We start from the raw sequence: 24,041 nt of genomic DNA, 5'->3' as shown, positions 1-24,041 counted from the left end.
TGATTGCCGCTAAAAATGTCACATGAAAAATCTAGTTGAGGTGGCTCAACATATAGCACTTTTAAAAACCGAAACTGAAATAACCAGAGAGCATCAGCTTCGGCAATCTCATACTATTAAGCTAGGCAGAAGTGAGTAGTCCTTGTCGATAGATCTCCATTTTAGTATTTTGTCGAAAGCTCTTTTTTTTCACGAATTTATTTGACGATTTTTGATTTATATCGCGAATTATACTATAGCACATTTCATTTATTTTAATGACTTAGTATTTACTAAAAAGATGTAACTTATTTTTTAAAAAAAAGGTTTTTATACGGATTTGAATGATTGTTTTGAATTCTTAGAACTTTGTGCATTTGCAGTGTACATAAGTTAGTAGCGAGCGAAGCGAGCTTGGTTTGCGAAGCAAACCATATGAGATTGCGTAGCAATTTTCGGGGGTTAGCGAGCGGGGGGCGCAGCCCACTAGTATTATTAATTAAATGAGGAAAGAATAGTGCATTTGATCAGAAATATATCGATTATTACACTTTTCATCTTATAATTTAATTATGACTGCCGTGTCCTTGATTTGGTTTTAGCGAACTTTATGAAGTAGGTGTATATATATTCAGATAGTTTGTATAATAAATCAGAGATCGATATGATAGAAGATCCGATCCAAATTCCTAGGAATCCACCGATGTTGCTAAACAATTCCATTGGCTGAAAATATCAGAAGAAAATTAATATTACAATATATTTTATTCATTAAACTGATAATTAAATAGTTAAACAAAATAGTTTTCATGTAAAAATATAGATACTAATTAAATTTAATGGAATTGAATGTATACTAATTGAATGTGGCTCAAAAATTGTTTTTACCGCTTTTTTTCTTTATAGTCTAGTTATTTCTATGTAATATATTTTTCGTGCTTTCAAATTAAATTATCTGTAAGTTATTTATCCATTTATTTATTATGCGTAGAATGAAAAACATATTTGATAAATGTTGGTAATTCACTAAAACAATCGAAAAAGAACTACAGTTTTTGTCTGTGTGGTGTTGATTGTTGGCACATAAGAGAAAATTGTCTTGAGAGTTAAGAAAGAACCTCGTGAAAATAAGAAAAATACAGAGCTTTTAGTTTCAGCGTTTGGATGAGAAAAAAAATTGGATTCTCTAAATGACATATCATTAAACATTTCAGTACTTTTCATTTTTTTTGCAATTATTACTTATTCATTCTTTATATATTGTTCTCCGGTCATCATCATATTGTCATATCATTACTTATTTCATATTGTCATATCATTACTTAGTCATTTTTAAAGAAAAACAATTTTGCAACAACATGCGCTTTCCTTTTTCTTGCAATTATCCAATTATTTTTTTTAAATGTAAATGTAGAATTTTATTAATTAAATATCATAATCTTTTTCTCAGAGACATTTATACTTATTGCGCAAATCTTCGATTAATTTATTTTTAAAGAAAAAAACTTAGTGAAAAAGAAATCCCTCTCAAGGTTGTTCATGTCGTTTAAATTTTGAAGCAAATAGGATGAAAATTGATGGTAATCGTGCCTCTCTTTTTCAGATATATGAGAAAAAATGTGTTTGTACTTTATTGGTAAATTCATTTTGTTAATGCATTATAAATCACTCAAACTTATAGCTTCGAATATAAGATAGAAAAAAGGGAGCTCTAGCAGAAATTTATTAAATTAATCTTGTTTTGCGGGAAGACTTTTTGTGTGATTGTAATTAGCATTTTCGTTTTATTGTTGGAGAATTTTGATCAGCAATGAATTTAAAACAAAATCCACTTACCATCATTCTTGGAACAAAGTTGATAATTCTAATCCTTGCATTTCTGAAGGACACTCCGACATATGCGAATTGAGAGCTGTCAATTGAAATCAATATAAATATTGTTTTCCGGAAAATAATCTTCAAATTAGATGCTGCAATAAAATTGTTTCGTTTCTACGAAGTAATCAATGGAGCCATTTTGAATGGCCAAAAAGAAAATGAATTTCAAATGTAGACAATTGTTAGCCCTTCCAGTAATGTCCATCGCCATTTTCTGTCAACTTGTCTCCAGCTGTTGCAATCTCATTACGATAAATCTCGGTGGTTTTGGTCGCAAGGAAGTCAGTGAGTGTTGGCACAAGTCTGCTCCAGTAGGAAAGACTTCTTTACTAAAATTATTGTTTAGGGATTTGATGTCGCAAGGTCAGGCGAGTAAAGAGGGTGGCACAAAGCCTTCCGACCAAGTCGATATACGCCATTCCTGGCCACCGGCGTGACGTGCAGCCAAGCGTTGTCATGCAAAAATTGTAAATCTTTGCGATTCTACAGAACTGTCTCCTTACGTTGCAATGCCATTGTGGGACATAGAACGAGACTACAAACCTACGAACATATTTTTTACCACTTGCAAACATAGAAGTCAAAAGAGCCAAATGAATGCTATTCCGTTAAAAGACAATTATGAATTGTGGAACTAAGGAATCATTTATTAACTATTAAAAAGTGTACGCAGCAACAAACACGAAAATAATGGTACACCATTGAAAAATAATAGTAAAGCTTGGTAATTAATTTAATAAATTATTTTAATTTTATAAATAAGAATTGGCTTAATAATTTTTTAAATATAAAATATTAAAACTTACATATTATAAAGTCTGGGATAAAGTATTTTTCTTTCCTGATATCCATAATCAAGGTCCTACAAGAATTGAAAAGAAAAAGAAGTATTATTTGGAAAGTTTCAAAACTGGACATAGTTAATTAACTATAAACATTCACCGACTCGCTCCGATTTCTTAAAATTTTCCCACTGATCCATAGCAACAGCAACATCTTTATTTGAGACATAGTTGTTTTTTTACCGCCACGGCATGCAAATCTTTGGAAATTTAAACCAACAAATAGTTTTTAAATTTACACTATTTGGATGTCAGAGAGGTAGTAGGTTTGGGTTATCATATATTTTTAAACAAATATACTGTACATCGCGTTAAAAAAAATATCATCCTGAATGACTTTTGATCTAATGATCGGACCTTCACGTTCTAAGACTCGATCTAAATGGTCCGAGGAGGTGACCTCAAATCTGCTAATCAATTAGTGTAGACGGTAATTTAAGGTAGGTAATCAGATGCAAATCGTACTTTCTCATGATAAGTATACCTTTTTCGATAGATTTGGTATAAGGTAGGTAATCAGATGCGAATCGTACTTTCTCATGATAAGTATACCTTTTTCGACAGATTTGGTATAAGGTAGGTAATCAGATGCGAATCGTACTTTCTCATGATAAGTGCACCTTTTTCGACAGATTCGGTTTTCTGAAACCCAAAATGTATGGGAAAGACGCAATCTGGGAAATATCGTCAAAATATTTTAGACAGGAGAGCTGTCCAAAATTTGGACCCCTTAATGTTAATTTGATTTTATGCGTATTTCGCTATATCTCGAGAACTTCTTCAGCGAATCATAAAGTTTTTGCACACAAATTCGCTTTGTCCAAAGATACTTCCGTACAAAAAAAAAATTTTAGAGAATATTTATTATTTCATTTAATAATAATTGAAATAATTTTGAATGCAAGTTATAAAATTTCTTAGTTTAATTTAAAGCACGTAATTTTGCATTTAAATATACAAAATTTTAGTGAAAACGATCGAATAGTTCCTGAGAAATCGAATTTTAAAGATCTCGTATATTTAAAATTTGATTTCTCAAGAACTATTCATCTGATTTCCCTCGAATTTTGTATTTTGCCATTTAAAATTACGTACTTTAAAATGATGCGGATACAAAAAATTGTATACCTTACAATTCAAAATTCTTGCAATGAAATAATAAAAAATAATAAATATTTACTAATTTTTTTGTATGGAATTATCTCTGGACGAACGAGTTTTATAATTTTGTACAAAAACTTTTTGACTCGTTTTAAAAGTTTGCGAGATATAGTGAAATACGTTAAAAATTAAATTAACATTAAGGGGCCCAAACTTTGAACTCCTCTCCTGACGAAATTATGCTGACCATATTTCCCAGATTTCCTCTTTCCTCTATATTTTGGGAGTTGATAAAATCGTATGTTATTCAAAGAAAGTCGTTAGCAGTAATTAATTAGCATATTTGAGGTCATCCCTTCGAACCATTTAGATTGAGTCCTAGAACGTGAATATTTGATCATTAGATCAAAAGTTATTCAGAGGGGTCTGTTTTCTTTTTGGCACACTATACATAACAATATTGTATTAAAACAAAAATATCAGAATTATTGTACAAGATGAACTGCACCTAAAATGCTTAATTTTGTAAGCATCTTCTAGAATCCTAATATACATAAACTGTAAAAAAAAGAAGGAAAAAAAAACTATAAATTTAAAAGTCGCACTAATCAAGTACTAACTGTTAAATAATGATTTACAATGATAAGTTTCGAATTGTTCATTTTTATTTTGCATATAACCGCACTAACAGAGCTTTAAAAAATGTGTTTTAAACAAATCCTACGTGTGTAGCTTTTTATGATTTATTGTGTAATTTTTAAGTCTTGACAGCTCAGACTTATCTAAAAATAGCGTGTTATTTGTGTAAAAGTTCATAAGCAGTGTAATCACCATTTTAAACCTTTTTATATTTTTTTTAGTATGTTGGAAATATTCAAAGTGGAGTGCCTGAATTTTTTCTCCATATTCCCACGATTTTCCCTATATACATCACCCCTTTACTATTAATAATGAAAAAGTAAAACATCCTTCATGTTTTCATAGAATTGTTTACGTAGTTTATTTTGTTCATTAACTAGAACCAGTTTATTTCTAAGAACAAACGAATGAATTTAATTTTGGTTACTTTATGGTTTTATTTAAATAAAAGATTGTACATCACCTTAAACCATTTTTTAGAAAAAAAACTGTTTCAGTTTTCTTATTACTTTACAATAAGAAAAAGGAAACGTTTTACAATATATGCTGTTCATAATAGTCCTACGGTAACTGCGAGAGGAAAAAAAAACATTAAATTTATTTAAAAAATAGATTATGGCAATAAACTTTTTTTTTAATTTTTGCTACGTGTTCAGTAACAATCTGCCAGTAACAATCTTCAGTAACAATCTTCAGTACAATCTGCCTCAAAAGTGCAACTTTGACTACTTCTTTACTAGAATGCTGTTGCCAATGATTTATTATTGCCGAATGATACATGGCGCATCCAGAAAGTAAGTTTCCCTATTTTATTAAAAAAAAGAGCTCATACTTTCAGGTACATATTTATTGGCAACAAGTACAGCAAAGTTTCAGCTATTTTTCAACATAGCCACCACCAGAATTGAGACACATGTCGTATCGTGGAATCAACTTTTGTATCCCTCTGCCGTAGAACTCTGCCGCCTGTGAATGGAACCAACGTGTGTCAGACGTCTTCAGCGATCCGTCGTTGCCAAAACGCTCACCGGAGGACAGGAATTTCTTGAGGTGCAAGCAAACGTGAAAATCACTACGAGCAATATCGGGGCTGTAGGGTGGATGATTAAACATTTCCCAGCCAAATTCCGTCAAAACAGCTGCTGTGCGTCATCCCGTATGTGGACAAGCATTGTCATGGAGGGGCGCAACACCGGCAGTAAACATTCCACGGCTCTTGTTTTGAATGGCAAGTCACAATTTCCGCAGACACGTTTCACAGTAACGGTCCCAGTAACGGTAGGCGTCTGTCACACGCTGCTTCCATTCACAGGCGGCAGAGTTCTATGACAGAGGGATACAAAAGTTGATCCCACGATACGACAAGTGACTCAATTCTGGTGGTGGCTATGTTGAAAAATAGCTTAAACATTGCTGTACTTGTTGCCAATAAATATGATTCCGAAAGTGTGAGTTCTTTTTTTAAAAAAAATCGGCAAACTTACTTTCTGCATGCGCCTCGTATTTCACGTTTAACCGTTTTCTCACAACTTTAAGCAGAATTCATTGTCATTTTATCGCCAAGTAATATTTATTACCAAAGTCACGAATACTTTCCAAGTATCTAGAATACCCGAACCTCAATTAAAATTTTGTGCAATACTATTTTTAATTTTTTTCTAACCACTATTAGCTGAATTTATAATTGATGAAAATTTCAATCCCTTTCTGGCTAGCTAGCGCTATGATTTTAAATGCCAACACATGGTACAATTCTTTCCTAACTGTTTTAAGCAAAATTTAGAGAGAGTCAATATTCCGAGACTTTCTGATTTGAACAAACTAACATTCAATGAAATAAAAAAATAATTAAAATAAAGTAAAATTAAAACTACGCTTTTCAAGTGAACTAAAGTTTTTTTTATGAGATCCAAAATGGAAAAACGTAGTCTTTAACTTTATTTTATTATTTTAATTATATTTAATAGTAAATTATAATTCATAAAAGAGGAAGGAACAGAAATCATACATCGTGTACAGTCTGAAGGTGCTTGTATGTGAACCACCGAGTCCTGTAAAATAAATTTAAAAATTAGAGAAACGTATTCGTCAAATTTCAAGTAAGCCTATTCATGCAAATTAGTGAAAACAAACGCCCTTTTTTAATAAGTATTGAATAACCTCCTTTAATAAATGTGGAAAATACTTTTTCAATAAACATTGAATGCACAGGTGCTTTAATGCAGTGCTTCCTAACCTTTTTATAGACGTGAACCGGTTAACGTTTGATAATTTTACAGCGGCATGCTTAATGGAAGGGGGGGAGGACTTTGCTTACATTTTAGAGTGTTGCGATTTAATAATTTCAATTTAATTGTGTTAAACATACCAGGTGGCCGAGTGGTTAGCGTGTCTGACTGCGGAGCCATTGGTCGCGGGTTCGAATCCTGCTCAGGGCATGGGTGTTTATTTCTCTCTCTGTGTTCTATGTCCTTTCCTCTTTGTATGAATGTGACCTGCCCGATAAACGGGCTTGCGGTTGTGTGACGTGGGCGACGCTGCTCCACCGTCGTGGCTTCGCCACAGGTGCCCACTGGGTAACGAGAAGAGAGTAGCAGTTCTGGCATTTCTGTGGCCAATGGAACAAACCCCAAGTGCCCACCATTGAAAAAAAAAGAAACACATACTGTCTCCAAAATTAAATACAATTACGTGTGTGTTACTGGTGTTGTTTTGTGTGACGTCCCTCAACTCTCGGTTAAACTCTTTACCATGGAAAGAAAAGTCGTACAAACCAAAGAGAAATACATCACATAAAATGAAAATAATTTAATGATTCGTGAGCGGCCCGGTATTATTTTATCCGTAGACCGGTATCCATCCGGTGCTCGGGGCTGGAAACCACTTCTTTAAAAGAAACTGAACTCCATTGATCGTATTTTTAATTATCAAATAGAAATAAATATTAATTTTGATAAGAATCTGGAATCTCATTGATGCATAGAAACAATTTGTGTACTCCAAAATTTTAATTAGAAAGCTTTATAAGTTTATACTTCTTTGAAAGCCGACCGGCTGTGTAGGGGTTAGGGAACTGCTTTTGTATCAGAAAGTTTCTGGGTTCGAATCCCAGGCAAGGCAAGGATGTTCTTTCCTTCTCTGTACTATCTTTCCTTACTATGGGCGCAACGTTGGCCCACCTAATATGATGCCCCTGAAAGAGTGGCTAACAAATCTGTCCTTCAGATACCTGTATGACGTAGGTCATTCTACAGGTGGGCATTGGAAAAAAAGTATTTCTTTAAAATACTAGGAGGCTCCACTCCCTGCTCACTCCCCCTACTAACTGACATAGAGTTTGTCTATGGAAAGAATTCCCCTCGCTATTCGCTTGAAGCAGTGGCGGCGATTAAGGTTACGAGGTTTGGCTATTTCAAATGGGAATGTTGGGCCAATATTTCAGACAGGTTTTGACTGAAGGAGAAAGGAGATCAGGTTAGATCGAAGCTCCCCTCTTTGAAATGCACTGTTTCTTGTTTTCTTAGCAGCAGACGGCCATAAATTTTGTGGCGACAGGAGTTTTTCCTGTAGTTAAACAATAATTGCTTCTCATTCATAAATGTTTTTCTTTCTTAAACGTTAATGTTTTCCATAAAAACACGGAACATTTTGTTTTCTAAATGTGCAATTATTGTAGATTTATCGAAGAGCATTCTGCTATCTAAGAATACGCTTATAGTAACGAAATAGACGATTATCGAGATTTAAAAAATAATCATCTATTTTTGAAGAAAAGAAATTACTTAAGGAATAGAGATTGTGTGGATCAAAAAGAAGAAACAATTTTACTAGTTGGCGAAACTTATAACCGTTCAATTACTGAATGGTTTTCATCGCTTTTTATTAAATTTTTTTTAATACTAAAAAATTTCAATATAAATCTAAAGATTTATATCTGCCAACGTGAATTCTAATTATCTTTGCTTTGCCACTTATTATTGAACAGCTACTCCAGTGGACACTATTAAAATAAAGATTTTATGAGAGAAGATAAATTTCTATAACAATGGATAAATAGTGAATATTTAAAGCAAAAAAAAGGAAAAAAATTCCGAAAAAGAACTTAAATTTGCATTGACTTTAAAACAAAAATTAGAATTTCGAAAAAAAAAAATCGGTGTAAATTCATTAAAAAATGGTCCCTTTTAGCAAACTCACTTTCAACTATGCTGCAGCATTTCTGAGGCCTGTAGAATGACGCTTATGTTACTTTTTCAAACAAGTTTAACAGTTAATTATTATCTATTGTTAAATGTTTTTATTAAATTATATTCTCGTAATTTAATGTTTCTAATGTTTTATGTTATAGTTTCTGCGTGGCAAAATTTTCTATAACGTTTAAGTTAATACCCAAAACAGATTCGACAGCCCTTACAATTTATTATAGAGAAATAAACAAACGTCTTCTTGATTGTGAGTTGAATCGACAAACATGAAGTTGTTGCATGTTTCATATCTAATCAATTTCTATTCACCTATATTTCAGATCATATATACACTCTATAACAAAAAAATCGACGCACCAAAAAGGAGTTGTCCGATTGAAACGAAAATTAGTGGATAGGAAGACAATGTAAAGAATAGTAAATGATTAAAATTTCAGAATAATTGAATAATTTATTGCAGAGTTACAGTAACAAGTTCAATAAGGTGTTGTCCCGCCTCTAGCCCGGATACAAGCTGCCACACGGCGTGGCATAGACCGATAAAGCTTCCGGATGGTCTCTTGCGGTATTTCCTGCCAAATTCGATCCAATTGTCGAACGAGGTCAACATCATTCCGTGCTAACAGAAATAAATAAAATTCAACAAACTTCAGTTCCAGTTCATGCGGTAAAAAAAACTATTGCGTAGAAAAAGTTTAAATGGTTCGTAAATGATGATCCGAAGTTTAACGATTTAAAATAGTAAGTTTATGTAGTTTATTACTGTTGATCCAAGCAAAAACATTTTGTTTTCATGCAATTAAGATGAGATAAATATTACATGAATATATTTTTCTAAATGAGAACATTTTTAATGAAGATTACTTACTCACAAGGAGTATTGTTGCACATTTTGAAGCAAATATTTCGATTTTCTCCTTGGACTTTTTCACCTAAAAAAAAGTATTTACGATAGAGTATAATAAAAAATATGGATCTTAAACTACTTCTCGCTTAGAGTCTTAAGAATGTATTCTTAATTTGTAAAATAATTATTCAAAAAGCTAAGAGTGCAAACTTACCACTTGCTTGATAAAAGTTATTAATTTTTAAAATTATTAAGCATTACAATTATTGAAACATGATATTATTCTGATTAGAATGTTGAAATGTTGAGGTAATAATTAAATTACCGCTTCTTAAATATATTTTTTTAAAGTTTAATTTGTTGCTGCCTTCTATTTTCTTGATTGAACTCTTGTTGTTTAACGTGAATTTTTGTGAACAAGTTGGTTTTATCGGTCTTCATCGAGCTCAACTACATCATGCATCAGCCACGCCGAGGTGCTCAGTTTAGCCGAAATGCCACCACTGAGGATTGAACTAGTNACAAATATGCTGGAATAAAACGTCCGCCACTAATATCGCCCAGTCCTAGCCACCACTGAGGATTGAACTAGTCCTTCGCAATGACAGCTGAGCTAATATTTGACTTAGAACTATTTAGTGACACTATCTAGTATGTGCATTTCACCGTAAGTACATTTTTACATTTAACCTGATAAAATAAAAAGTAAATAGATAGTACTGTTTTTTTTGGAAGAAATAAGGGTCTAATGTATGAAAATTGCAGTTTTTGACTGATATCCTTTCACTTACAAAACCTTTATACATTCAAACTTTTTGATCTATCCACTACATTTCGATTATAGTGGATGAAACGTTAAAAAATACCTAATTTGAGATAGAAATATCAAAATTTATACCCATTCTTAACACCTATTTGCAGTAAGTGTCATTCTGAGAGATGGAATATAAAATACCCCACTTCTTTAAAATCATGTTTAAAATAAGTACTAGCAATGATAAACATAGCCCATTTTTTTACAACACCACTTCACCAAATCAATTGTATGAAGCAGAAAACCTAAGAACTTTCATACAACATATAGCGTTATTTGGATATACAGTGTGTTTTACTTAAATAAAGCCACACCTTGTTTTTGTGTCATAATTTGACGCAATCCAATATGAACCAACATGCATATTAAGTAAGTATTTATCTAAACCCATAATTTACATGGAGAAAATGACTCCCTGCTCCACCTGGACACGATGAAAAATCGAATAAATAAAAAAGGAGGAGGGAAAGTGTTCTATAAGAATAAAGCAACTTCTCATAATAGCTGAAATATCCTCTATATTCATATGTGACTTGTTGCTCGCATTGCTTACCATTTACCAATATGTAGAAGACATTTAATAAGGTTTCAATGGTTGCCTTAATTATGCCACAGCTAACACTGTCCCTTTTTAGTATAGAGTGGTGTGCTGGGGATGACCCCTCCCGTTTTATAGGGGATTGTAGTAATGTAACGTCTTGGGGCTGAAAAGCACACTTCTTCCATAAGCAAAAACAAACTATTACAGGGCTGAGTCGTCCAAACATGATATATTTCCTTCCTGCTCGATCATGCGCTGAGTTTCATCATCTATTGATGCCCATGGTATATAAGTCTTTTTCTGAAGAATCAGTATATCCGGTGTTTGGTCTTCCTCTTTTTGGGTTACCAGTAAAAGTCAGCTTTTTAATTGGGCCACCTTCATATTTATGACAAGCACACTATTAGAACACCACTGTGAAAATTTTTCAACGTAAATTGCAACAGCATCCTTTTGGAAAATCTGGTATTGAGCAACCAAATCTCACTGCAAGTAGCAGGAAATGAGTTTCTAGCAATTTTTTGGAAATCAGTAACCTTCATGCGGCCTGAAAAAAAGTAATGTTAAATTTATCATAATAAGGTAAGAGAAGCCGTTCCACGCCATAAAAGAGCCTTGCCACCTCACTGCTGTCCATCGGAGAAAATTTTCTATTTTTTCTCAGATATTGTTCCATTTTATGCACCATACAAACAATTTGCTATTGGAAAAATTTAAGCGGTATTTTAAGTTGGAAACAAACCTCAAGCATAGGAAAGTGAAAAAAAAAGAATTTCGATTATGCACAGGCAGTTTTGTGCGCAACTAGCATGACATGAGAAAAAAGGTTTTCGTCTTCATTATCATAACACAGCAAGATGGAGGTTCATTAATTGGGTATGAAGGATACAGCTATTGAGGTCAACTTAAAATGGCCTTTCACCGAGAGGCTACCGATTAACAAAAAATGCTTGATATCCATTTATTGCCATTTATAGCAAAGATTTATGGTTCAAGTCAGATTTTAATTTTGGTAATTTGATTTTAATTGATGGTCCAAGTCTGTCAGTTTAAAATTATATAAAAATTTTAAGTCTAATAATCCGAACTTTTTTTTAAGATACGATAAAATAAATTAATGAAATATAATAAATCATTATTAGTTTCATTGGACTTTTCGGGTAAGGATTGTAAGGACTGATTCCTTCAATATTTAAAATCATTTAAAAGTTTTTCTTTATTCTTTCAAAAAGTTTCGGATAAATGCAAAATGTATTAAAAAGGAAATCAACATTAAGCCCGGACTTTCGACAGTCCTCCTGGCTAAACAATTGGGAACATAGTTTTCAGATTACGAGAGAGAGAGAGAGAGAGTGTGGGGGATTGACCCAATCACGAAGTGTTTCTTAAAAATTTGTTCCTCGTGTGCGGACAGTATCTCATTTCCACTTCCTTCAAATATGTTACAAACATTGACTTTACAAAGGATTCAAAGCATAAATTTTGTTTCAAAAATATATTTTACCTGCTGTAATGGCGCTTACCTTTTTTACACAAATTCGCCATGTGACTAATACTTATTGAACGTGGTGCACATCCATATTGCTCCATGTGAAGATTGAAGGTGCAAGTTTCTATGCAATCCTAAAGAAATGCAAATAAAATTGTGGCACAAAGAATTTCTTTGCAAAAATTATCAGAAACGCTTAACCCCGTCCCGCCCCCTGTCGGGGGCATCCGGGGAGCAATTTTTTTGATCAACTAAAAATACAAAAACAATTCCCAGTTTGAAAAACAAAGGGAAGATGAGTATTTACAATGAGGAATAGAAAGGGTGACTTGAATTCAAAATATAGATAGCAAAACAGATGAAAAGATGACTCCATCAACACAGTAACGAAGAATGTAAAAATGCAAGATATGTAAAAAGCAGATATTTGAACAGATGAAAAGTTAACTCGGTGTACAAAGTCGTTAATTTTAACAGATGGAAAGCTGACCCAGTCCATGCATCAAAACAAGTTTAAATGTGAAAGTAAGTACAGGTGAAATGTTAATTCCATACACAAAGTGTCCTATATTTTAATTATAAAACTCAGGGTAGGTGGAAAGGGAACTTTTCACCTTTTCAACAAATCGAAAAGTATGATGGGGTTTGGATAAGTCTTTGAATTTCAGTGCGTGATGTCAATGTTCTGACAAAAAACAGTTTTAACATTTTCGTTATTATGACGCGTGTGGTGACGCACTTTACATGAAAACTTGTTACATTTTTTAAAAGCTTATTGTACATATTCTAATCTTTATTTTAACTTTTGACAGATAAAAAAATAAAAAAATAGGGCTTTGCTGAGATGCCATTATAGGCATTACATATTTCTAAGCTTTTAAACTTCCCTTAATCTCATAAATTCAATTTTTTAAATCATTCTTAATCTTTTAATTAAATTAAACTAATTATTCAATTTTTATAACATTTTATAAAAAGCAATTATGAATTATTCTTCAAATTTTATTTTCCTCTTAACAATGAATATAAAAGCTCGCTGTTTAATTTAATACAAATATATAACTCATTAATTCATTATCGCAACTAAATGGAACACCAAAATCTATTTTTATTAAAAATATCTACTCTTTATTTCTTAAGCTACTTTATTTCGCTTGGAAAACAAAAATGTTTCAGTTATATTAATTTTTACGATCTTTTTAATGATTAAGGTAATGCCAAATTATTTAGAATTTAATTTTAATTGTTTTTGGCTGTTTTATCTTTCGATAAATCACCAACAACGGATCTCTTCGAATGTTCCTAAGAGTCCGTTAAGAACAATTCAATTACTGCTTGCTTTAAATTCTTGCCGTTAGGGCTTGGGGGTTACGCCCCCCTGTCCAATCTTTATTAATTTTACTGAATAATTTCGTCATGTTTAAAAAAGCATCTTTTCATCTCTTTCATAGGCGTGTGATGCTTATTATTTCATTTGTTCAATTTTATAATGGTCAATATAACTTAAATAAAATTGATTATTGCTTGATATATCAATGAACTATCAATCCTTCATGTAAACAATGTACAACATGTATTTACAATAATCACGCCTTCACAAATATGCTGGAATAAAACGTCCGCCACCATAAGAGCGAAAATAATGCAATGTTTCTAACTAATTTTTCAAATTATCCACAACTTGCTGTACTCCTAAGCCAAAAAATTCATCCAAATTTAATTCAGTTTTGATTTTTTTAAAACTATATATATGTAGTTTCTCTCACGTAGAATTTTTTTAAAAATGAGTTTTCCTATAAAACGTGATCAAAAGTTTCAAAAAAGTGACATAAAACAAGTTAAATTTTCGTGTATTACTCAAAACCAATCAACCAAATTTAAAAATTCCTACATGCAACGAAAACTATATACACCGAAAAGCCATTACATTTTGACCACCCTGCTAATAACTTGTAGGACCACCTTTAGCCCTCAAAACTGCTAGCATCCGCCGTGGCATTGATTCCACAAGGTGCTGATAGGTAGTCTGAGGTATCTGGTACCAAGCGCTCACCAACTGGTCCTGCAATTCCCTCACATTGCGAGGGGGTAGCATGGCAGCACGAATTTGGTTTTCCAAGTAGGACCACAAATGCTCTATTGGATTAAGGTCAGGTGAATTTGGGGGGCTAAGACATGACTTGAAAGTCACTGGAATGTTCCTCGAACCAATCTATGACGATTCGACCCTTACGACATGGTGCATTATCCTGTTGGTAAACACCATCCCTAACAGGAAAAACTGTTGCCATGAATGGGTGAACCTGGTCTGCAACTATGTTCAAGTAGCTTACAGACGTCAGAGATTGTTCTTTGAGGATTATGGGTCCTAGTGTGTCCCATGAAAACATTGTTCCTGGGCGAGAAACCATGAAAACCTGGGCGAGCCCATTGTTATAGATGGAGGGTGGTCATAATGTAACGGCTCTTCGGTATATATTGTGAATATTGCGTCAAGATTTGAAGTAAATCGGATGAAAATTGTGCTAATTAGAGATACAACGAGCAAGTTTCGAGTAAATTGGGTTCAAAGTTTTGTGATTAATAATCCAAATAAATATATAAAATCTTGCAAATTAACTATATCGCATCAATACTAGATGCATGAGACAGTTTTGTTTAAATCATTTTCAGTATTCTTAAGTGCTAGTTTAGCCCCCTTTCTTGTCAATCTATCCTTATATGTTTCTAGAGTAGCAGCCCAAGTTTCGGGGTCATCTTCCTTTTGAGCACATTCTTTGGCTGCTGGGTCTGCTTTTATTTCCAATTGGTTCAGAACCTTCAATAACCCTATTCAACGTTCATTGGAAATTATTGCTGCTAAATAAGTTGCAAAATCAGCTATTTATGTAGAAAGTGACATTAACTACACTGGTGCATGAAATTAAGAGAATTTCTCGATTATCTCTAGAACTACGGGACCGATTTTAATGAAATTTGATGTGTACATACATTGATACAATGTAAAACAAATAACCATTCAACAACTGTAATACACAAGCATGATCGTGCTTAAAACTTGTTGGAATCGGAAGGTATGAAACAGTGGTTGCATAATAAACAAAAAAAATTTTCTAATACTGGGTACGGTCCCTCTTACAGATATACAGACTTTGCAGCGTGACTTCATACTTGAAATAAGGCAGTTTATTATTTCCTGTGCCAATTGGCCTGAATTGTCCTGTGGCAATTTCATACCTTCTGACTGCAACGAGTGTTGTCAACGATCTTGCGTGTATATTACAGTTGTTGAATGGTTATTTATTTTGTATTGTATCAATGTATGTACACATCAAATTTCATTAAAATCGGTCCAGTAGTTCTAGAGATAATCGACCAAGTCTGAAAATTCTCTTAATTTCTTATACCAGTGTATTTTTCTTGCATATTTTAAACAAATTATTTCAATAAAGTAGTTAAAATGGTAGTGTTTTACTAAAATGTTTTGTTAGGAGTGAGCGCATCTATTCGTCAACTGAGCGTACAAATTTGCTTGTTCACACTCGTCACACCACGTCCTGCTCTTCACTCGGCATCTTTCACATTTTTACGAAAATCAATTCAAAATTTTTTTTTTCATTTGTCGAAAATTTTACGGTGTTACCCTTAAAATACCAATAGGTTAAATTCTAAAATAAGATTACTTATTTTTTTAGGCCAAGGCATCTTATTCTAAACTAAGATTATCAAGGTAACTTAGAGCATATTTCTTGCTATATAAATTAAATATGTCATTTATCTCTGTCCAACTGTTTTAGATTAGTTTGCTTTTGGTGACTATCTAGCGTCTCCTGGAGCACTTGAGTTTAGACGTTGTTATGGTTTAGAGTCAGTTAGCATAGGTAAAGAACAAGTCTGTATACAGACTGTAATAATGAAGTTCAGTCTTAGCAATGCAATACAATAAATCAGTACTTTTCAATAAAGAAGGGTATATAATAAAGCAGCATACCATTATATCAACGTTTTCGTCTGTACTCCCTTTAGGATTAAAGAATGTGCATTTCGTATCATAAGGGTGGGGTAAAAGATGTTGCTCTACCTATGAAAAAAAATTTAAGTTACCATTTTACTAGTTATAGTGGGGAATAAATTAAATCTCCCAGAAGTGAATGACACAAATGCTATCACAGGATCAAATGAAATTGGGATTCTAGTACATGAAAATCTAATCTATAAAATGAGAAGTTTATAAACAGCTCTCAAGTGGCTCAGAAAGAGAAATGAATTTTGTTTTTATCGCATTATAAAAAACGTATACGAGTGCATCACTTTCTAAATAAACTTCTATAAACATCGGAAGTCCCCCGCGTCTTTCAAAAGTGACGCACCCTAAATTTTTCATTTTTGAAGTGAAAAAAAATTGAATTATTATCTTTTCTAAATCCCCTCAAAAAGGGTAATTTTATTCTGAATTTTTTTTATTACTTACTGAATACCCGTTTTTTGTACTGGGTGAAAAAGTAAGCACCAATAAATTAGTACTGAGCAGTAAACTACAAAATTGTGCACAAGGTAAGACAAATTCCGACACAAGGCACAACACAAATGATATACATTTTAAAACTTTAGAACATATCTGTTAACCATTTTATAACGTTTCTAGTGTGCACTTCCCCAGCATTGTCTCTTGCGGTGTTGCTTTAAAACTTATAAAGATTTCAAATGTAAAGAAACTCCATAGTTTTGAGAAAATGAATGCTTGCGATTTAAATTTTTAATATTGAGCATTTTTTAATATCATCACAGCTTGATCACCTACTAATATTCAAAAATTGAATTATATAAATAGATTTAAATTTATTTTTTATCTTTTGGATAGATTGAAAAATCTTGCCAAATTTCTAACCAGAGTACTACTATACGATTTTCAGCCGGCCAGCAGTTACCTGACGCTTACAAAGTCAATCAGATCTATATGGGTCGAAGATGATCAATAGGATGATTGTCAATAGGATAATAATCAATAATGATCTGAAGGATAATCAATAATTAAAAAACTAGAGGAAAAATTCTTGATTCGGAATCCAATGAGTAAATTTCTTGATTTGAAATTTATTAAGATACTATCCTCAATAAAATCAGCTCAGCGGTTTACAAACTGGGAGAGGCGCTTTATAACTATGCATAGAAAATCATAAACAGTAATGTCATCATTCGCCGGTAGAAGCCAACAAGCAGGGATATAAATTTTTTTTTTAAATGATTGCCATCGAAAACTGCACTCAAATAGATCCCGAAATAGATATTTCATCGGAACTAAATGATTTAGTAAACTAACTAGTTCAGTTTGCTAACTTGGTTAAAAAGAAAGAACCACGAAACATTCCGTTAATGATGAAGAAATGCCTATCTATTTGGCATATAATGACGCTTCCGTTCATGGGTTGCAAGCTCTCAAGTCGCAGAAGATAAAAGAGAGAAGCATAAGATCCTCATCATCATCATAAGCTCAACTGGTTTGCAAGCTCTCAAGTCACAGAAGATAAATGAGAGAAGCACAGTTCCTCATCATAATTATAAACTCAACTGGTTTGCAAGCTCTCAAGTCACAGAAGATAAAGAAGAGAAGCATAGATCCTCATCATCATCATAAGCTCAACTGGTTTGCAAGCTCTCAAGTCACAGAAGATAAAGGAGAGAAGCATAGTTCCTCCTCATTATTATAAACTCAACTGGTTTGCAAGCTCTCAAGTCACAGAAGACAAAAGAGAGAAGCATATAGATCCTCATCATTATCATAAACTCAACTGGTTTGCAAGCACAATCCGTTGCTTATGTCACCCACTTCTTTTACAAGTTTATAATAGCTGTTTCGAAATACTTAGTAGATTAAAAAGGGAGATTTAGTGGAAGGGCAGTTGAGATTCAACGGCGAGATTTCGTGCTTTTTAAGGCCAGTGCAGAGAGCTGGCGTGGTATTGGCATACCAGAAACTGTCTAAGTTCTTTAAAGCGATGTGTATATTATAGTAAAAATGTTTTAATGATTCTAAAAAATAAGAGACTACCCAGAAAGCATGTAACCTTGCGACAACCTTGTTTCGGTAATCTCTATTTACTGTCTCGAAAATGTACTAAAATCCTTAATTCAATAAAACAAGAATATTGTTGTTTCAAACCTTTCATCCTAAATTAATTAAAAATTATTTTTAGAGCTCTTTTAAAAGGGATTGTCACTTAGGTAGATGAGCATACAAGACGTTGCGAAAAGAAACCTTATCATAACCTAGCTGTAAGATTAATTTTCACCTTAAGACTAGCTTTATTCAAGGATTTTGTTCACGCTTGAAAACCCTAAGGCAACCTCGATTTTCAAGTTTTTATATATAAGGTTGTTTATCAAAGTTTAGGATTAGGGTAATGTGTGTAGAATAGAGCAGATTGTCACATATCTCATTTAAAGGTTAGAAGGTTCACACGTACAAAAAAACCTCTATAGGCTTACCTTAAAATGTTTTTGCTGAGTGCAAATTAACCTGATTTTGCTATCTCGGTATAACTATCTGCCAATTATGAAATGAGCTTTCAATCATTTTGCTTTTAATAAAGTCGGAGGCTCATCTCGTAATGCTACGACTTGGCAGTTTTGTGAATAGGCATTGTATTTTGTAAGGAATACTCACATATTCGGTGACTTTAATGAAATGATATCCCGGTACTCCAAGCCTAATGCCATGTTTAAAAGGATTCACAAGCCTTCTGGAATCATGTATACTAAAATAAATGGCCGGTCGAGCTCTGGGATCGAGATATTCATCCGCATTTATTCTCAGCCAAAAGATATTATCTGCGAAGAAAGAGATTTATTACTTTAATTTTAGGATTAATAACACATTTTATTTCCAAGATAATAGCTTAATGCATATGAGTCAGGATTAGAGGGGTTATAAACAAAAGAAATTTTCTAATCGACGGTAAATTTTACGATCTGGACATAGCTCAAAATGTGTGCTTACGATAATGGACATAGCATTTGATTCCGTTCTCTTTTTGAGCATATTTTTAAAAGAATTAACTGAGGATTATAACTAAATTTGTAATACGATATCGTTCATTTGCATAAATGACTGGTATATTTTATTAAATTGATCTTTTTTTTTTGCTTAAAAAAAGACTTTAAAAGTCAACAGTTGTCTTTATAAAGTTGCCACGGATGCATTAACATAAATTATTGGTTGTAAATTTACGTTCTGGAAATTGAGAGTTTAAAAAATCACTTGATCATTTAAAATACGGAATACGTGGGCATCATCTGATACCTATCACTCCCACCCCCCCCCATGACTCTTCGAAGTAAGGGATTCCGTTCCGTAATGATTATGCTTAGCATTTAAAGAAGTAAGGAAATGTAAACACACAATTCCCCGTTTAGTTGTTAAACTTGAGTATTTTTTTGCTGCGCCTATTTGTGCAAACACGCATTTTGAGTTGTGTCCATTTTTGCACACAGACACTGTGAGCTTTGTCTATTTCCGTAAACACGTACTTCGAACTGTGTCTAGAATTAAAAACTCACCAATAAAATGCTTTTTCACCGGCTTCTATTTAATCCTTTGTGATCGTAATAATGATATCCATATATAGTTATATTATGCATAGATATTGTGTACAGTTGATGTTTACGTATGCCTGTTTAGGCAGATGGGTGCGATTGTTCTTGTTTTCCAGTGACGCCATCTATGGCCAAGAATCGACTTCGATCGCACCCATACTTCACGCCAGTTTATAGGGCGGACCCATTCATACATCCATTCATTTATCGACGGAACGTAATTTTGACCTGAATCAGAGAACGATCAATCTCCAATTCAGTACCCCCAGAGGTATTGATTTGTAATGGGAACATGAAGAACTTTGCGACTCGACAGATTTAACGTGCATCAGTTGCCATTTGTTACACGGCTCTGCCACGTGTGCTTCGAATACAGAGATTAATCTCCGGCTAATGCCCTACAGTAATTTGTTAAATAATATTGCTTCCTCGTTTTGCATAAGTTTATATTATTGTTTATATTATTGTTTGTATTAAAATTGCTTTATATAAGTTTATAATGCTGATAACAAGGACTTCTGACACATTACAATCCTATCATAATCTCTCTATGTGATGTTGGTGCAGAAAAATTTTCAGCTAATCTCCAGGAAAACGACTTTCAGTTTGTTCGCGAAGCGAACAGAAATGTAATTGCCTAGCAATTATCGGGGGTCAGCGAACGGTAGCGAGCAGGAGGTGGAGCCCTCTAGTATATATATATATTCTATATGGGTCGAAGATGATCAATAGGATGATTGTCAATAGGATAATAATCAATAATGATCAAAAGGATAATCAGTAATTGAAAAACTAGAGGAAAAAGTTTTGATTCGGAATCTAATGAGTAAATTTCCTGATTTGAAATTTATTAAGATACTATCCTCAATAAAATCAGCTCAGCGGTTACAAACTGGGAGAGGTGCTTCATAACGATGCATAGCAAATCATAAACAGTAATGTCATCATTCGCCGGTAGAAACCAACAAGCAGGGATATATAACTTTTTTGTAATGATTGCAATCGAAAACTGCACTCAAATAGATCCAGAAATAGATATTTCATCGAAACTAAATGATTCAGTAAACTAACTTGTTCAGTTCGCTAACTTGGTTAAAATGAAAGAGCCGCCAAACATCCAGTTAATAATGAACAAATGCCTATCTATTTGGCATATAATAGCATTTCCGTTCATGGGTTGCAAGCTCTCAAGTCACAGAAGATAAAAGAGAGAAGCATAGATCTTCATCATTATCATAAACTCAACTGGTTTGCAAGCCCTCAAGTCACAGAAGATAAAAGAGAGAAAGCATAGTTCTTCATCATTATTATAAGCTCAACTGGTTTGCAAGCTTTCAAGTTACAGAAGATAAAGGAGAGAAGCATAGATCCTCATCATTATTATAACTCAACTGGTTTGCAAGCTCTCAAGTCACAAAAAATAAAGGAGAGAAGCATAAGATCCTCATCATTATTATAAGCTCAACTGGTTTGCAAGCTCCCAAGTCACAGAAAATAAAGGAGAGAAGCATAAGATCCTCATCATTATCATAAACTCAACTGGTTTGCAAGCAATATTCGTTGCTTATGTCACCCACTTTTTTTACAAGTTTATAATAGCTGTTTCGAAATACCTAGTAGATTAAAAATGGAGATTTAGTGGAAGGGCAGTTAAACTTCAACGGCGAGGTTTCGTTCTTTTTAAGGCTAGTGCAGAGAGCTGGCGTGGTATTGGCATGCCAGAAACTGCCTAAGTTCTTCCAAAAATGATTAAGAAGGAGTTAATGTAGTAAAATAGACATAGAACTGACCTTTAAAGCGATGTGCATATTATAGAAAAAATGTTTTAATGATTCTAAAAAATGAGAGACTACCCAGAAAGCATGTAACCTTGTTTCTGTATTCTCTTTTTATTGTCCCGGAATCCTTGAACTGAAATCCTTGATTCAATAAATTAAGAATATTGTTGTTTCAAACCTTTCATCCTGAATGGATTAAATATTATTTTTTAAACTCTTTTAAAAAGGATTGTTACTTAAGTAGATGAGCATAGAAGACGTTGCGAAAAGAAACCTTATAAGAACCTAGCTGTGAGATTATTTTCACCTTAAGACTAGCTTTATTCAAGGATTTTTTTTCACGCTTGTAAACCCTAAGACAACCTCGATTTTCAGGTTTTTATATATAAGGTTGTTTTCCAAGATTTAGGATTAGGGTAATGTGTGCAGAATAGAGCAGATTGTCACAAATCGCGTTTTAAGGTTAGAAGGTTTACACGCGAACCGCATAAAAACCATTTTAGGTTTACATTGAAAGGTTTCTGCTGAGTTAAAAATAAACCTTATTTTGCCATCTGGGTATAACTGTCTGCCAATTATGAAATGAGCTTTCAATTATTTTGCTTTTAATAAAGTCGGAGGCTCATCTCGTAATTCCACAACTACACAGTTTTGTGAATAGGCATTGTATTTTATAAGGAATACTCACATATTCGGTGACTTTAATGAAATGATATCCCGGTACTCCAAGCCTAATGCCATGTTTAAAAGGATTCACAAGCCTTCTGGAATCATGCATATTGAAATAAATGGCCGGTTGAGCTCTGGGATCGAGATATTCATCCGCATTTATTCTCAGCCAAAAGATATTATCTGCGAAGAAAAAGATTTATTATTTAAATTTTAGGATTAATAACACATTTTATTTCCAAGATAAGAGCTTAAAGCATATGAGTCAGGTTTAAAAGGGTTATAAACAAAAGAAATTTTCTAATCGACGGTCAATTTTAAGATCTGGACATAGTTCAAAATGCGTGCTTACGATAATGGACATAGCATTTAATTCCGTTCTCTTTTTGAGCATATTTTTAAAAGAATTAACTGAGGATTATAACTAAATTTGTAATGCGATATCGTTCATTTGCATAAATGACTGGTATATTTTATTAAATTGATCTTTTTTTTTTTTGCTTAAAAAAAGACTTTAAAAGTCAACAGTTCTCTTTATAAAGTTGCCACGGATGCATTAACATAAATTATTGGTTGTAAATTTACGTTCTGGAAATTGAGAGTTTAAAAAATTACTTGATCATTTAAAATACGGAATGCGTGGACATCATCTGATACCTATCACTCCCCCCCATGACTCTTCGAAGTAAGGGATTCCGTTCCGTAATGATTATGCTTAGTATTTAAAGAAGTAAGGAAATGTAAACACACAATTCCCCGCTTAGTTGTTAAACTTGAGTATTTTTTTTTTTGCTGCGTCTATTTGTGCAAACACGCATTTTGAGTTGTGTCCATTTTTTTACACAGACACTGTGAGCTTTGTCTATTTCCGTAAACACGTACTTCGAACTGTGTCTGGATTTAAAAACTCACCAATAAAATGCTTTTTCACCAGCTTCTATTTAATCCTTTGTGATCGTAATAATGATATCCATACATAGTTATATTATGCATAGATATTGTGTATAGTTGTTGTTTACGTATGCCTGTTAAGGCAGAGGGGTGCGATTGTTCTTGTTCTCCAGTGGCGCCATCTATGGCCAAGAATCGACTTCGATCGCACCCATACTTCACGCCAGTTTATAGGGCGGACCCATTCATACATCCATTCATTTATCCACAGAACGTAATTTTGACCTGAATCAGAGAACGATCAATCTCCAATTCAGTACCCCCAGAGGTATTTATTTGTAATGGGAACATGAAGAACTTTGCGACTCGACAGATTTAACGTGCATCAGTTGCCATTTGTTACACGGCTCTGCCACGTGTNCAATGTTGACTTCACTTTAATTCGTAATGAATTGAAGACAGAAGAAATGCATTTTACCTTAATACACACATCTGTAACAGTACCCGAAATCGGAAGTCATCAGTTGCAAGTTTGTTGATAATAGAAATTAAAAATTATTGAGGAATTTTTCTTCAAATGTTTGGCGTGTTCTGTTCCTGAAAGATTTACTAATATTCTGGAGATTTTTTACAAGTTCTTCGGCCTTTTCCTTAGGGAAATTTTGTTTCTTATTTGCTGCAAAAAAATGGCGTCTGATTCTGTCAATGATTTCGATGGAACTAAATGAAAACGTGATAAAAAGTATGTCTGATATTTACAGGCTCCCGCTAGACT

At 33.2% G+C, this 24,041-nt stretch overlaps 1 protein-coding gene across 1 annotated transcript; it reads right to left on the bottom strand.

The window, feature by feature from the left end:
• Positions 1-444: 444 nt before the first annotated feature.
• Positions 445-23,527, bottom strand: LOC139425796 (uncharacterized). The gene is made up of 10 exons (XM_071181749.1): positions 23,518-23,527; positions 22,391-22,558; positions 19,000-19,163; positions 16,327-16,416; positions 12,370-12,469; positions 9,513-9,576; positions 6,448-6,490; positions 2,664-2,719; positions 1,816-1,891; positions 445-705 (listed from the first exon to the last, which is right to left on the bottom strand). The coding sequence occupies exons 1-10, from the start codon at positions 23,525-23,527 to the stop codon at positions 550-552; spliced, it is 927 nt and encodes a 308-aa protein (XP_071037850.1). The 3' UTR covers positions 445-549.
• Between the last annotated feature and the right edge of the window lie 514 nt (positions 23,528-24,041).

Source organism: Parasteatoda tepidariorum, chromosome 6 (genome assembly GCF_043381705.1).
Source record: "Parasteatoda tepidariorum isolate YZ-2023 chromosome 6, CAS_Ptep_4.0, whole genome shotgun sequence".
In the NCBI taxonomy this organism is placed as follows: Eukaryota; Metazoa; Arthropoda; class Arachnida; order Araneae; family Theridiidae; genus Parasteatoda; species Parasteatoda tepidariorum.
The sequence above is the reverse complement of the archived record's forward strand: the minus strand, read 5'-3'. Positions and strand labels throughout refer to the sequence as shown.

What these genes read in the sequence shown, in the direction of transcription:
- LOC139425796 (XM_071181749.1), bottom strand. An exon ending in TCATTAAAGTCACCGAATAT is followed by an intron (nt 16,417 to 18,999) that starts GTGAGTATTCCT and finishes TTTTTTTCATAG; the next exon opens with GTAGAGCAACATCTTTTACC. An exon ending in ACGAAAACGTTGATATAATG is followed by an intron (nt 12,470 to 16,326) that starts GTATGCTGCTTT and finishes GCATTTCTTTAG; the next exon opens with GATTGCATAGAAACTTGCAC.